Source organism: Leptinotarsa decemlineata, unplaced genomic scaffold, assembly GCF_025532065.1.
Source record: "Leptinotarsa decemlineata unplaced genomic scaffold, Ldec_3_MD MMD2_P_RNA_scaffold_2, whole genome shotgun sequence".
NCBI classification, from domain to species: Eukaryota; Metazoa; Arthropoda; class Insecta; order Coleoptera; family Chrysomelidae; genus Leptinotarsa; species Leptinotarsa decemlineata.
This window is the reverse complement of record NW_027412529.1, coordinates 17,857,937-17,874,966: the sequence shown is the minus strand read 5'-3', so window position 1 is coordinate 17,874,966 and position 17,030 is coordinate 17,857,937. Positions and strand designations below refer to the sequence as shown.

The following is a 17,030-nucleotide window of genomic DNA, read 5'->3' as shown; positions in this document are numbered from 1 at the left end:
TAGGTATTTGTTCATGTCATTACTGTGAATTACTAAATTTAAGTAACATTATTGCTGAATATCGTTATTGTCATGTGATGATCTATCGATTTGCATATTTATCCGTCAATAAAGTATATTGATGAAAAAGCTTTATAATATACAATATAACGTAAACAATATAATTGAAATAAATTTTTGCATTTGAACGGAATGCAAAAATTTGTAATCAAGTGTTTCCAGGGTCGTATTCAATTCAAAATAACGGATCCAATTCAGTCATTTCAAAATCAACATCTTTCGATTTCCTTCATAAATATAGTCTTTCAATAATATCAATGAGAAACTACATTTGGAGAATTCGAATTTGTCAGCTAATAATAAACTGTTATGATGATATTTAGAGAACGCTCTGTCTGATAACCTCATAAAATCAAAAGTCAATGAAAAAAAGTAATTCTCCCAATAAGAAATATTCATCAAAGAATTCAAAAATCGCATATCACAACTAGTGGAATTTATGAAAAAAGTAAGAATAGAATGGTTCATCAATAGGTATGTATTTGATGGTTGGAAAAACTTGGAGGTACATCATGGCAATGAAAATGAAACATGCTATAGTAGCTTGATAATTACAGATCAGAAAATGAACATTATGAAGTCCCACATTGCTCCTCCTTTAATTGTATTTTGTAAAAATATTACGTACCTATATTAACTTTTATTTTTTCTATAGTTTCATATTTTAACGTAATGTTATTACTGTATAAATTGAAAGGGTGTATTTTTAGGAAAGATTACTGTGATTTTGATAGAAAGCCGTCAATTAAAATTTTAGCTGTGGCCAACAAATTTTTACAGTAAAGAGAATAACTTGATGAATAAATAACGTGATTTCTGCAGGAAGACTCCTCATACATATTGCTGGGTCATACACCAAACATTACTTCATCAACGTATTCCAAAAACACTTTATTGTGAGATTTTCACTAAATTGTTTTACAAAAACGCAACACGTGTTTCGCCATACAATGGCTTCATCTGGCGTGTCTTTCAACTAATTCTACACATTCCATACTAAATATATATATAGTTTATGGAGTACCTGAAATCAAAGTACCTGTAAACGAAGTACCTGGATTTTAAGTAGCTGATATTTTACCTGAGTTTCTAACGAATTAAATTACCTGCACTTATGTACCATTTTCACATTTGAAAAAATATATTCAGTAACGGAGAGTTATTGAGTTCTAATTGATCATTCAGTAAATTACCCGAATTCCTGAATCTATTGATTTCTAAACATTCTAGAAGATCAAGTTTCAAACTCTTCTCATTATGTATTCTCAATGACATCGTCCATTTGTCCAGTAACTAAGAGTCATTTATAAAAGCGCTGTTCACACTTTGATCGGTTTTTTTTTCTCTCCAAGCCTTGAAATTCTGGTGTCCACCACCTGCATTTTTATGTTTCACATAATCTTTCATGTAGCGTTCTAAATGTTTTAGCACAAGGATTTAACTCTGTCAACATATCTGTCCTGGTAAATTATCTGTGCTTCTTCCGAATTTCAATTTGCTAATTCATAAATAAAGTGCATGTCAGCCATTTCAGTGTAAGTAAAATTATTCAAGATGGAATCACTAATTGACAACTGACTTTCACTGATATGACAACACTATCATTGTCAGCTGGTCTCCAAAGCAGGTGTTCAAGATATGCAAAGTAGCTTCAATTTTTCTTTCTCGAAAATGAAGCTAGATAGGAAGAAAATACAAGCGACAAAAAAGTTGTATTTTTAGTTGATTGAACCAGTAAGTATATTCATGATATTTTATAAATACCGGTTTTTCAAAACTTCAACGCCCTATATCTCAGAAACAAAGCAACTCCGGACATATTTTCATAGGAACTCTGTATATCAACTATTTCAGGAAAAAAATTACATGATTTCATTTTTTTTTCAGTGCAACTTTCTAGGAGATAATCAAGGTTTGAAAAAGTGATAAATATTGTGTTCAACAGTTCATAAGCCTTCAGTTTCATCAAGTATAGGCCAACTCCTCCATATATACTATTTCAGCTAACCGCTGTCAAAAATTCTGCTTGGTAATTAAGAAGTGTTTATTTTAATAATCAGAGGAAGGGGGGGACAGGGTTACCCACCCCGTCTGAGGGGTAAAACTGGAGACGTACTTGACAACAAAATGATAGAAAACTGTGTAGAAAAACGGTAAAATCTATTTTTTTTTTTTATTCAATAATAGTAATAAAAATGACATTGAAAAAAAATTATAAATAATAAAGCATATGATCATCGATCATATGCTTTATCGAACATCGAAAAACAAACATATTTCAACACTTTCAATTGACTTATGATGCACTGTTTGGAACCTTTGGTGTAGTAATGAATATTACTGAAGTTTCTTTCCCAACACCAAATCGTTATTTTCAACATCTCGACACGTGTTTAGATCACCAAGAGATCATCTTCAAGAGGAAGATTAAACAGTATGATCTTCCTCTTGAAGATTAAACAGTTTAATGTTCCTCTTGAAGATGATCACTTGGTGATCGGAACACGTGTCGAGGTGTTAAAAATAACGATTTGCTGTTGGGAAAGAAACTCCAGTAATATTCACTTTCAATTGAAATAAATTTGGAAATGAAACATTAATTAATCAACAATTGTTATAATAAATTCATAGCCTATCTGGAAAAATTGACCTGGCCAAATTGGGAAAACCAATATAATCAATTATTTATTCTGATAACAGACAGCTTGACAGAGATGTCTCTGAGTAGAGGACATCAATAAAACAGATCTCAGAGTAATAAGTACAATTTGGAACCTCTGGTGTAAAATTAATTTATTGAAAATATTTTTCTCACACCAGAAGAAAATACTTTTGGGAATCGCGTTTTGCCAACCAACTTAGCAGGATCAGCAGATGATCGAGACTGTCTTAGAGGTTTATTAGCTTGTATCAGCCCATGGGAGGGGGATGAATCATTCCAATAAACTCAGCATGTCTTATTCTCCACTGTGGATATTTACTCATTATTTATCATTCTGTATGTTTATTTTGTGTTCATTTGTTTTATAAACAAAATTTGTCAGTTGAAGATTGAAAAATAGTAGAAAACGTCAATAAAGTTCCTTCTTGACTAAAATTGGATTTATTGGCTTGAGTTGATCAATTCTTCTAAAAGAATAACATTGGTGACCCCGACGTGATCACGATATAGAGCAGCGTAAATCCCAAAGACTTGGTGCCAGTTTGAATCGAAGCCTATCAATGGATTATGTTTGGCCCAACCAATGTGGCAAAGCAAATCGTTCCCAAATTCCAGAAACTTCAAATGGCCAGTTCGAGAAAACAGTCGTAAAAGAGCCAACTTCCTTGAGGCACGACCAAAAATCGGAAGTATGCTCAAAAATTTCTAAAAAGACTGAATGTTCCCATAGAAGTTTTATAGATTTGGAAATGAAGAGAAAAGCTATAGAAATAGAATAACAACGAAGAAATCTGGAATTGAAACAGAAAGAACTAGAAAATAGTTCACATTTGCTTCAGATGGAAGAAGAGTTACATAAAGTGGAGAGATGTTAATCAACCAGCTATATTGAGTCCAAAGCACGATTTCACAAAATTGCTCATCCAGCATTATCATGAGAAATTTCTTCACAGAGGAATGGAACTGGTACTGAACGAATTCCGACATAAATATTGGATGATTCATGGTCGAGCAGCAGTTAGAACAACATTCTCCATTTGTCTTAGATGCAGAATTGAAAGGAGTAAACCACTATCGCCCATTATGGGACAAATACCAGAAGAATGATTGAAAAGAGAAAACAGACCATCTGGCGATATAGAAATGGACTACTTTGGACCAATTCTCGTTAAAATTGGTAGAAAAAGAGAGAAAAGATGGGGAGTTCTGTTCACCTGTCTTGCCGTGAGAGCCATCCACCTTGAAATAGCCCATAATCTCGAGAGAGATTGGTTGGAACAGTAAAAAGAACTATTGGCAAAGTTCTCCATGATGAAAGTCTTCGAGAGGAAACACTGCAAAACTTTTTGCCGAAACGGAAAAGATTGTTAACTCTCGACCTTTGACGAGAATATCGTCTGACCCTACCGATGCAGTCACTTACTCCGAACCACTTCTTGATTGGTTCTTTCAGTGGTGATGGTGACTTGGTACCATTGAATCCAAGTGCAGGTATTCTGAGGAGAGAATGGAAAATATCTCGCATGTTATCAGATTCTTTCTGGAATCGCTGGAACAGAGAGTACCTACCTACCTTATCAAGACGAAGTAAATGGACAAATGATAATAAACCAGTAGCATTAAATGATATCCTCATATTGGTTGATGATCAAACCCCTAGATATAACTGGAAGTTATATTTAGGGGCGGCAGAATAACCGTCATATATCCTGAACCTGACAGGAAAATCCGGGTAGTTGATGTTAAAACACCAACCTCGGAATTCAAGCGACCAGTAACGAAGATATGTAAATTGGATCTAGAGAACTGAATACTCTAGTGGGGGGGAAAGTGAATATTTACTAATTATTTATCATTCTGTATGTTTATTTTGTGTTCACTCATTTTGTAAACAAGATTTGTCAGTTGAAGATTGAAAAATAGTTGAAAACGTCAATAAAGTTCCTCTTGACTAAAATTGGATTTATTGGTTCGAGTTGATCAATTCTTCTGAGAGAATAACATCCACAAAGGATACAATATCCACCAGAATAAGGCAACATCTGTATCTAGTCAGTACCTTAGGAGTGACAAAGATAGGAAGGGGGCTGTATTATGTCAATGAACATAGGCTGGAACTGCATATGCTAGACATACCCACAGCAAATGCATATGTTTGACAGATACCTATGAACCCATTATGTGACAAGTTGATTCAGTTTCTGATTTTAGCATACTTCACCTGAGGAAAGCAAAGGTCTGGTATTTTGATTAGCTGAGGTCTTCAATGTTGTTGAAGAAGACCCTATGCATTGGCTTATCGTTGTGTAGCCGCATGAGTAAAATAATTTGTGGCTTAAATGTTGGCTTTTTGTTAAATGGTTTCCAAGTTCCAACTTGGTAAGAGTTGTTATCACTTTATTGAATGACAAAAACTAAACCAAGTGTATCTACCGCTGGATAATATCCTTTTAAACTATATTCTATCTATCACTGAAATAATATCTGAAATAATATCTATAAACATTTTCTCTGATAATTCTCAAACTTTTGATTCTTCCTATCAATTGTATTATAAATGTCATCAGACTATTATCACCATAATACTTATAAAATATAGATAAACACATATTTACAGATTACTACCATTAGTATTAAATTGATTTTTAAAAACATTTTCAACAACAAAGTGTCTCAATTCACTATATGCTGTTTCGAAATCATCATTACAAATGACTAGATCACAATTGCCTGGAACAGTGCCATATTTTATTTCCTCCTCAGCTTTGGCCAGCCTTTGTAACAAGCTCTCTTCACTCTCTGTGTTCCTTTTTAATAGTCGTCGTTTCAATTCATCTAAAGATGGAGGTATTATGAAAATACTGAATGGGTTCAAGTCAGATTTCTTCACTTGTTTCACACCTTGTACGTCAATTTCTAGGAGGCATACTTTTCCTAAAATATTTAGTAAATAAATGTTAAAGCAAAACGGCGTATCTCTATACCAAAAGAAGATATGTATGAAAAGTTTAAGAAACAAATAAATTCTCATAATTCAAAACAGGATTTCTAAAAAAATATGAGGTTTTTGAGTTAGGTAAAAAACTTCTACCAACTTCAATATTTCTTAATATATTATAAGTAAACAAAAACAGATAATTATTGTTTTTGGGAAGAACTTACACAACATTATAATAAATTTTCAAATAATTCATTAATTTTTATCTATGAAAGTGATTGGGCAGCATTATCACAAGTTTTGAATCCATGAACTATAAAGTATACAAGGTAGTAACTCTTTGTATCAAATAATTCAAAACATTATTATTTTTTTTCAATTTTATATTAAAAATCATCTCAAGTCAGATGATAACTACATGAAAGATGGTATTGACCTAAGCTAACAAACACCTACTGTGAATTTTAGCCCCTTTGCACTCAAAAATTTTCCTGTGGTTCTTAATCCTGACTCCACACTAAATCCTATCGCACAGCAGTATATTCAAAGGGAATGTTTGTTTTAATCTCACTGGTTCTCACCTTCTGTATGCATTATTACCGGGTAAAAGAAAATATTATAATTTTGTTTTATGCATTTCTATTGGTTAGAAAAGCATCAGTATATTTTTCATGAAACCCAACAGACTAAATGACTGATATTTGAATAATTTCATACATGGACTGGATCCTTCATGTAGACAGAATCTTCGTTTTACCAGTAGCTAATTTCTTTTTGGAAATACTAGACTTATAGTACTATATTAGATAAAAAACTTTTGTTTAGATTCCTTCACATCACCAGACATAAGTCGGTTTGATTTTTTTATTCAGGGTTATTCGAATATTAACAAAGCTTCAAGAAAGGTTCAATATTCAAATTGAAGACTGCGGAATTATATGTTAGAAATCAATACGTTAACTTACTGAAAATGAGGAAAATTCTGTATTTAGAGAAAAATATTGATTCGAATAGAAATACACTTCCCAAAACTCTAATAAGATAATGTTTTTATCTCCTGAGCCCTATATTATTACTGATTCACTAGAAGTGGCTACAACATTCAACCAATATTTCATAAATAGTAGTTATCACCTAAATAACAACATTAGTTCAAATAGACTGTGGTCATCTCAAAATCACCCAGTGGTAAATTGGTCATTTGAATATTGGAAAAAATAAATATAGGACAATTGAGAAACAACACAAGTATTCACACTTTCAAACAAGTGTTATTGCAGCATATCAAAAAAGTTATTCATTTCATTCATTTATTTATTTATTCTTGTGATGTCTATTCATTTCATTTTTTTTTCCCACTTTTATAAATCTTTGATATGTTCATATTGACTTTTAAAATAAATTTGTAGATATTTTTTTTATTTATTTATTATTACTTTGTACTTTGATTATGTATTATATTTTCAATGAATGTTTGTACATTAGGATTACCTAAAAAAATTAAGAATACTACAGGTATGCTGTCCTTGTTCATCTTTCACTGCCTGAACCACTTTGCATGCTATTTTCGGTGAGTGCATTGGCTTGGGATGTGGGGGCTGAGCAAACCGGCCATCGGATGCCTGCTTCCACATAGCCCCGCTGGATACAGGAATGACAGAATCACTTGTGGTTCTGTTATTCCCTAACTGAATGGCATCCCAACAATGGTTTAATCCTAAGGTGTGTGTATCCGTGCCGAGAGGATGAATGACACTGAGGCTATCAGCTGTCTTCAAGGAACCTTCGAGATACCGGGCGCCCTCTCGCCTTAGCATCGCCTTGTCACGGTATTGCGGAGCTCTGTCGTGATTGACCTTCTTTCCCTAGCTACTTTATGGACTTTTATGGACAGAGTAAACTTGAAAATTCTTTCTGATGCTGAATCTACAGAGGACAAGGATGTCAAGCTTACGACTCCAACTAATCTACCTGTAAACTTAGATCAGGAGCGAGCCTACAGAGGAGATGGATGTCGAGTTTACGACTCCAGCTGATCTTCCTGTAAAAATTTATCCAGGAGCGAGTCTACAGAGAAGATGGATGTCGAATTTACGACTCCAACGGACCTCTCTGTAAATTTATTTCAGGAGCGAGTCTACAGAGAAGATGGATGTCGAGTTTACGACTCCAACTGAACTCCCTGTAAATTTAGTTCAGGAGCGAGTCTACAGAGGAGATGGATGTCGAGTTTACGACTCCAACTGACCTCCCTGTAAATTTAGTTCAGGAGCGAGAGCTGCGGCGTACGCAGAATCTGTCTCAGGTGGGGGAACTAACCCCCCATGAGCAGGTTAGCAAACGTTTGTGCTCAAGTGAGGTTTCACCAAAACCAGAGGCGAAAAAGCCCTGCACGGCTGAATCTAAGGCATCTTCAGGTGTAGCTGACGTGCAAAAACCCTCATATGGGAAGTTTGTCGTGGGTATCAAGGTGGGAATCTTGCAACTTGACTATCCGACTACCTCATTAACGGGGCATATACTTTGTGCCTGCCCCGCTGGGGACCGAATCAGGTCTTTAGAGTTTGGCAGAGCCGTACTCTTACCATCTGACCTGAAAGACCACTCACCATACAAACTAATCGGCTTTGTTAAGAAGCTGGGTTTGTTTGCGGGTTGCGGTGGAGGGTCGAATAGACCCACTCACTTTTGACCTAACATAACCTAACTACAGTTAGTAAAACCATGTTGACCATCATTAATAAACTATTCAGTGTCAACAAAATGATCTAGGATTTTCTCCAGCAGCTTAGTCATGAAGGACAATATAGAAACTGTATCAGTTTTCCACCACTCCTCTAAGCCATTTCAAAATATATAAGTATGACATAAATATCGAACCATTTTTAAGGAAGTTTGGACATTGAAAGAGAGAGATTAGGTTAAATGAAGCAACATACTTAAAGTATATGAACAATGCTTCAGGAAATAGTGTAGGATACCATCTGGTCCAGAACTTAGTTCATTATCAATTTATCAAATGCTATTAAATATTTCTGTAGGGAGGTTATCTGTAGTATAAATTTCAGTTCTATTACACATAAATAGTGTGGCACAGTAGCCACTTTTAAAATAGTCTGCAAATAATTTTACTATTTCTGAACTAATATGCGATTGGGAGTCATTAAAAATCATCAATTTTAAGATATTGTTAGTTTTTCAAATTATCAACATAGTCCCGAAAGTATGAAAAGTTGGAAGTTGGCAGAAAGTTACCCTTAATCACAGATTTGTTATAACAATGATTGCTTAGAAGTATAAATAGTGCAAACAAGTTTGAAAATTTACATAATTCTAAAACACAAATCATAAATTAATTATAAAACAACAACAAAAATGAAATGCACATAACCTGAATTAATAACTGCCCTGAACCAATAACTGAAAATCATCTAATGGTATAGTTGCAGATTGTATCAAAATATCTCTTATCAAAAAATAATGAGTGGTAATAAATCATTTCTCTGATTTACTATGCTTTTCTCACATATCTTGAAACAAAATGACCCACCTTGTGCAGTGTTCACTAGACTTTCAAAGGTGAGCTCAAAATGTCTGATTGCTACATTGTATTCATCACTTTCCTTACCTTTCTTAGCAATATCATCTACTGCTGCCTTACTAGTGCCATACATATTTCCAGAAAATACTGCACTCTCAAGAAAAAATCCATCTTCAATGGCCCGTTTCATTGTTTCTACATCAGTAAAATGATAATGTATGCCATGAATTTCTCCTGGGCGGGGTTTTCGGGTGGTATGACTAACAGAATATCCAAACTTATCTGGAAATTCTTCCAACATTTTTTTGACCAAAGTACTCTTTCCTGAACCTGATGGGCCAAATATCATCAGTGGTCGAATGAGTGATGGCATTTTGTTAAATACTGTAAGAAAGCAAATCTGATATATAATTTTGAATTTTACTCATAATTTTTCATGCATCATATTATTTTACTTTGAGTGCACTAAAAAACATATGTTTCCACCAAAAACTCAAGAATTTGTTTTGTTAAAAATTGATTCATAAATTATTATCAACTATTGACTGAGAAGTGGATTTTGTTACATTTCGTTTGGAAAAATGTATCTAACTCATTTCTGACTTCTTCAAAGATACTTTAGTCAGTCAATATTTGTTTAAAATAAAATGTTTCTGCTCTACCTTTCCACACAATGTTAGCCATTTACCATCTCTTCAGCAGACAAAGTAGCTACAAATTATTTCATAATTCATTCCACTATTCTACAATCTAATCCAATGTTCCAAACCAACTGAATATTCAAAAATAGGGTTTTGATTCATTATCTAAAAAATCGCAACTATTGGTCATGTTCATAAACACTATCTTTACTTCTAACAAAATAAATTTTCACACTTTCGCTGGATATAATTAGCCATTACACTATTTTTTTCAGAGTAAGGATTGGCAATTCCGAGGAATGAAAATTAAATTATATGTTTCACATATATTACATTATACATATAGGAAATACGGAGTAAGGTAAAGGAATGTGTGTTTCTCTTATTAATCAGTTAACATGCAAAATTTAAAACATTTACCATTCCTAGATGTATTAGTGATAAGATATGGCCCTAAAGGGTTAAGGATTTGATGTGTATAAAAAAATGGATATATGATTAGTTATATTCATGACATCTCCCACTGGTGTGCACAATAAAACAAATGTTATACACTTCCTCGTTCACAGGTTTGTTGTTCTCTTTGAATGAAGATACAGGTATTATTAGGAAATGGTAATATGAAAATAACTAAGTGTCAGTAATCTAGAGAAACAATTGTTTAGATTGTGACAAAAAATGTACTGAGTGAGAGTAGAGTGAGAACGTATTTTAATGAAAAAATTTTTAAAGGATAGCTGAAGAATCAAGAAAATAGTTGAAGGTTTCTTACACAAATTGCTATAGGAGTTCAAATGTAAGTCATTAATACCAGTCTGAATCAACTTAGTCATTAACATTCAATCAGGCCATAGGATTTATACCATAAAATACTGAGATTATGGACTGGAAAGTATTGAGAATCATATTTTGTTTTTGTCTTCACTGGACCATTCTGCTACTATCAATATTTTTTGAGAAAATCAAGCATTAAATGAAAAAACAATATATTACCTTTTGAGATTAAAGTCCTAAACAACAAAAATACCAAGAATTACACGTTTTGAAGTTGAGATAATTAATATGAAATACAGCTGTGCGCCTTGCACGCCGTGCATGCCGACTTGCCCGATTCTGTCAAATCAAAACAATACCACAGAACACAGAACATGGAGCACAGAAAAGTACTTTGCCTTTTGCCTTTCACTGCCCGAATTGACCTTATTAAGATGCGACCCCATGGTTGCCAAATGCGGTGTAAAAATGACATTTGACATTGACATTTGCTAATGAATAAATAACCTATCATTCTGAGTTCCTTCTGCATATTCATTTCTGGGACATAATTGGGACAGACCATCTTATATTTCTTCATAGCTGATTCTTCATTCTGGAGCCCCAACTTCATATAGGACGACTGGAAATCTCTTTTCGGCCATCTTCCGGAAATCAGTTTCTCATTTACCAAAAATGAAATTGCAGCCTGGGACAAACCCATCCACGATTGGGTACAAATTCCTATTCCTCACTCAAAAGGTGGGGGTTGGAATTTTTTGTCAAAAATGATTAACTTGGTCGAGATTCAAGTCTGGGAGACCCGACCTGCAAAATTTCTGCCTACCTGCAAAATATATTTCAAATTTCTTGAGATTTGTGAACTTTTTGGGTGGGGGTTGGGAAATGTTTCTGTTGAAAATGGATAATCTGGTCTAGATTCATATCTGGGAGACTCGACCAGCAAGAATTTCTGCCGACCTGCAAAAAATATTTTAATATAATCTAGTCGAAATTCATATCTGGAAGATCCAACCTGCAAGAATTTTGGCCAGTCTAAAAGATTACGTGAGCAATGTTTAATGAGAACAATTTGCTCCCCTGCAGACCTGCAAAATAGTTACACCCGTTCTATACACATGTTGTGCAACAACACGGTTGTTCCTTTTACAACAAAATTTAGGATAATTGTTATATTGATTTGTTAATATTTTTATCAGTTTGCCTTTATTTTGTTAATTATGTGACCCTGTAAATTACAAAACGAAATGTTTTGGATAGTTACTGATAATTTGTCAACGAAAAAGTCAATAAAAGTTTATCCCTACTAAAAGTAGGATTTATTGGGCAATATCGAATTTAATAATTATCAAGGAAACAATATTTGGTGACCTCGACGTGATCATGATATGGAGAAACGTACGTCCAAGTGAGAAAGTGTAGGTCTGAATCAAAGTCTGTCATCGGACTACGTATGGCCAAAAGGATTTGGAAGTCGTGAGAAACCAGAATCCAATCTAGACAAACTACCTGAAAAAGTCGTTGAAGTCAACTTACTTGATATATGAGATTCATTCAAAGCAGGAAGCAGTCTGTTCACTAGAGAGCCTCAAGGGATACCGGATTATCTCGACGAACTAGTTTAGATTTGAAAAAGAAAAGAATAGCTCTAAAAATAGAAAGACAAAGAAGGGAGCTACAAAGAAAATCCAGAGACCTAGAACTGGAAGAACAACAACTGGAAGAAAAGAACCGTAGAGAGTTCGAGAGTTCAACTCGAAAAAGAATTGCATTAAGCTGAGACAGATGCCCAAGAAGAAGGCAGCGGTTACGTTCAATCAGAAGCAAGGAGTAAAAATATCAGAAGAGAATCAATTGAAGAACAAGAACAAAGAAACACAGTATCTCAATGGGTAGATTACACATCTGAACAATTTCATTATGCTAGAAAAGAATATCTGTCACGTATTCCTGAAATAACTGAGAAACCCACTGATAACATACCCAAGGTCGAAGACGAATTTCTCGAAGAGAAACCAGGAAACATCACATCACAAGATATACAACAGCTTTGTGGAACTGTTACAAACGTTTGCAGAAAGTTTTCTCTCCAGGCTTCAACAACTCGAAACCCAACGTCTAATGCAGTAATGAATCCGTATAAATTTCACATGCGAAAAACATTAAAAATAATTTTCACAGTTTGATGGCAGTCCCCAAGTTTGGCCCCTGTTCCATAAGTCTTTCAAGAATATTCGCAAATTTTGTGACTACAGCAATGAAGAGATCATGCTGAAGCTCCAGATATTTCTAAAAGGGGAAGCAAAGACAACAGTTGCAGGAATGATATTAACTGCCGATAACGTAGACCTTGTGATTGAAACTTTAGAGAAACGGTTCGGAAGACCTGAATACATCATAGATACTTTGATGAACAGAATCAGTTTCCTTTGTGCCATAAGAGAAAATAGGTACATTTGAAAAGCTGATTCATTATTCTGCAGAGGTGAGCAACGTGGTTGCGATCATGAAGAGTCTAGGAAGTAAACGTTATCTCTAAAATCCTCAATTTATCCGAGAATTACTGGCGAAAATTTCGAATTCAATAAAAAGATCCTGGGATGAAAAGGTGGAAATGAAAAAGGGTGATATTAGAAGATTTCTCTTTGTGATTGAACGAGAAAGCAAGCTTTGCGTGTAATGTTAGTACCCCACGCAATAAAACATTCTCACAGAAATTTTGAAATCAAATGAAGATAAATGAAAGAGTATGCAATACTCACATTCAGCTGTTGTATTGAGATAAAATACATTAAGAAAGCATTTGTCCACAGATGAATTATGATGACCTGAATAAGAGATGGGAAACGATAACCGGAAAAAAATGTTTCAGTCGCCTTCAAAAGAATCATCAAACATTCAAAGAGGAAGGTTTGTGGAACAACCGGCTATGAACTTCATCATCATCCTTTACTACACAAAGAATTACAAGTCGATAGCAATCAGGCAGCGATAGGAAGAGATACTTATGATGATAATCGAGGAAGAGTATGCTCTGTCAACAAACCTTTTACTACGATTCTTCTGATAGTGATTTGTATAAAAGTATACGGTCCACGAGGTGTTGTCCCTATTCTCGATCTTTGTGATGAGGCGTCTACGGTGACGCCTACGGTTAGACGCAGAAGTAGCAGAAACACTTGGGCTAACGGGAACGAAGTAATCACTTCGTCTACAATGGACAAACGAAAATGTCATGGTTGAAAAAAATTCCGTTCGTTTAGATGTGACTGTTTCCAAAATTGATGATGACAGCAGAATGTTTACTATGAAAAGAGTCCGAACTGTCACTCATATGTCGTTACCCGAACAAGACATTAACATATCCGATTGGAAAAAGTTTTCACATCCAAAAGGTGTTCCAATAAAATATATCGATCATGAAAAACCTTCAGTGCTTAATGCTGAACTTGTGAGACAGATAAGAACCGGCTCAGAAAATCTTCCTGTAGCCAGTAAATGTAAGTTAGGTTGGACTGTACACGGACTAAGACCAAATATCAGGGAAAACTCTGATAAAGAGCTGCAGAAGATGGTAGAAAAATCTTATCTGACTGAAACATTCGGTTTTCTGATCGCAGTCGACCAACCATCTCGTGAAAGTTCACGAGCATTAGAACTAATGAGAAACACAAAGTGTACCGGAAAAATACTACGAAATCGGTTTATTGTGGAAAACCGATAACATACAGCTACCTGAAAGTAAATTCATGGCACTCCAAAGACTAAAATGTGTCGAAAGAAAATGTCGCCTGAACGAAAAATTTGGGAAGGAATATTGAAAGAATATCATGGAATATGAAGAAAAAGGATATATAAAGAAGTTAAGCTCAGAGGAAGAGCAAATTGACAACCCTCATCTTAGGTATCTTCTTCATTTCGCTGAAGAAAAAGTGACAGACCTCTTGATGTTTATGAAATGTTGGTCATGACTTTTGGAGCAACCTGTTTGCCGTATGTGCTCAATTCGGAAAAAACTCGAAAGCTGAGGAATTTTCTACGAATCCACACATCCGAACAGCTATTATCAAGAAATTCTATGTACCTAGATGATTGCTTGGATTCAAAAGACACTGAAGAAGAAGCGCTAGAAACGATAATAGAAGTATGCAAAGTCCAGAAGGTTGCGGGATTCGAAGTAGTCAACTGGATGACAACTGACTTCAGAAAATTTAGTGGCTGAACAACTACACAAAGCTATTTTCCGAGTTTATTGGCCGTAGTCTGTAGATGTTTATGCTTGACGTTTCGTTTACGACTTTAGCAGACATTATTATATACACCTATGTAACCACGGCCAATAGGTACACTCAGAAAATAATTTTGGCACATAGTTAAAGTTTGATTTAACAACCTGCTTTGTATAGTTTCTCGATTGCAATATCCGTACGATTTAAAGTGATTCGAATTTACATGTAAAAATTTCTATCAACACCTCTTACATAGAATTAAGGTAAAAAAACTTGATCCTTTATGAGTGTCTCCACACTGAACTTGAATAGTAACAACTCCATAATTTTATTGCCTTGAACACTTTATCTAGCGTAGTACTTTTATAAAGTAGATACAGTATAAAAGTATAAAGAAGTTTTTTTAACATGTAAAAAACATCATTGAAACAACCTCAATACCAAAGGAGTCCTAGAGATGATTCTGCATTCACAATACAGTGTTTTGCTGATAATGTCGTGAGACCACAAATGCATAATTGTATGAGGAACCTTATTGTAACGAATCTGAAGCCGCCCCTGATCAGTACGCCGGCCGAATCATGAAACAAATACATGATATCACCGCAAAATAATGTAGTCGGGAATCGCCGTCTTCCCGACCCAAAAGGGCAGTTCTAAAAGTGAATCGAGTGGCTAAACAAGAAATTCAAATAGTGGAAATAAATTGAGCGTTAGTTGTTAAGTGTTGTATTGAATAAATTAGTTTGTGATTAGTGAAATATTGTTAGAAATAAAGTTTAGTTAATTCTTTAATTTATCACATTATGGTAGACCCTGCATCTCTAAGATTAGAACCTCAATACCCATCACACATCTTCGTGTTTTGAAAACAAGCAATGATCATGAAACTCACTTCTGTCTCATCTGTGGAATGTATGTGACTTATTTATTTATTTATTTGCCACTGAGGTACAGTATGTACATATGATATGTCAATAACTTAAAATATATATATAACATAACAGTGTGATACGAATAAAATAGGTAGGTATTTTATTTATCATATATGTCTATATACATATATATACATACACACACATATACACACATACATACATAAACATACACACATATAAACACACATACATACACATATTTAGAAAAGACGTATATATAAATTCCTTAGTAAAAATATGGAACAGGCGTCGAAGATAAGACTAAATAATAGTAAGAGGGAAAAAAATAAGTAAAATTAGTGCTCATCGGAAATCATCTTCCAGGAATTCATCACAATTATAGTAACATTTTTGCAGCAGCAATTGCAGAGGTAATTTGTTTGATCTGCTCTGGTAATTTATTATACAGATTTATGGCATTATACAAAAGGGACTTTTTATATTTCGTTGACTTATGACTTGAAATACCTACGCAAAACATCACCATGACTTGTAACTGTGCACCGTTGCGTTTGTTTCTAGTTCATGGATGTTAAGATCTAGCAAATCATATACATTTAAGAATGTATATGGAGGAGCTGATAATAATTTTTTCCTAACGAATACTGGTTTACAGCTGCCTTAGTGTTCAATGCTGAAAATTAGTCTAACTATGCGCTTTTGTGCTACGAATACTCTGATGAATTCATTACTGCAACCCCATGCTATGATATTGAGCTTTCTCTATGTAGATCTAACTAAAATCAATGGTTTATGTACCGTCTCACAAAGGAGAAATTGTGAATAATTAAATTGTATTGACTTTTTCTGATGAATTTTCGTCTTAATGATAATAACTATCGGAACTCATAATGAAGGAGGATCTCTAAATTCAAATTATACGATTCTAAAATTATACGATTGTAAAAAAGTAAGTTAGTTGGTAGTAAAAATTCATCTATTTCAGAAAAAGAATTAGTTTTTTTATAATTTAAAAAAAAGAAATACATTTCATTACCAAAAAACAATTGTATGTATTCATCAAAAACAACTGAAACTAGACGAAATGTATGAGTATGGCTTATTTTGCATATGACAAGTGACATATCACATTTCACCATTTACAAATATTATAAAATAAAGTACTCTAAAAGTAACCATGATGGTATCTGGTTTCTCCACCTATGAGGACGACTTCTATGGTATCGACAGCATACTCAATCCCCGAATATCAAGAATACACGAGGCTCCCTTATGTGGTCCCTTGA

General features: G+C 34.2%; 2 protein-coding genes across 2 annotated transcripts in view; one reads left to right on the top strand and one right to left on the bottom strand.

Annotated features, from left to right (window-relative positions):
* LOC111514374 (uncharacterized) overlaps nt 1-17,030 on the top strand; it is a 103,446-nt gene that overhangs the window by 73,245 nt on the left and 13,171 nt on the right. The gene's annotated exons all lie outside the window — the stretch shown is intronic.
* Nucleotides 5,103-17,030, bottom strand: part of LOC111514329 (guanine nucleotide-binding protein G(o) subunit alpha) — a 40,462-nt gene continuing 28,534 nt past the window's right edge. Inside the window, exons 5-6 of the mRNA XM_074184866.1 lie at nt 9,289-9,585; nt 5,103-5,656 (exon numbers count right to left, since the gene is read on the bottom strand). Of these exons, the coding sequence (XP_074040967.1) occupies nt 5,334-5,656; nt 9,289-9,585 (620 nt within the window). The 3' untranslated portion in view covers nt 5,103-5,333. The remainder of the gene's footprint in view (nt 5,657-9,288; nt 9,586-17,030) is intronic.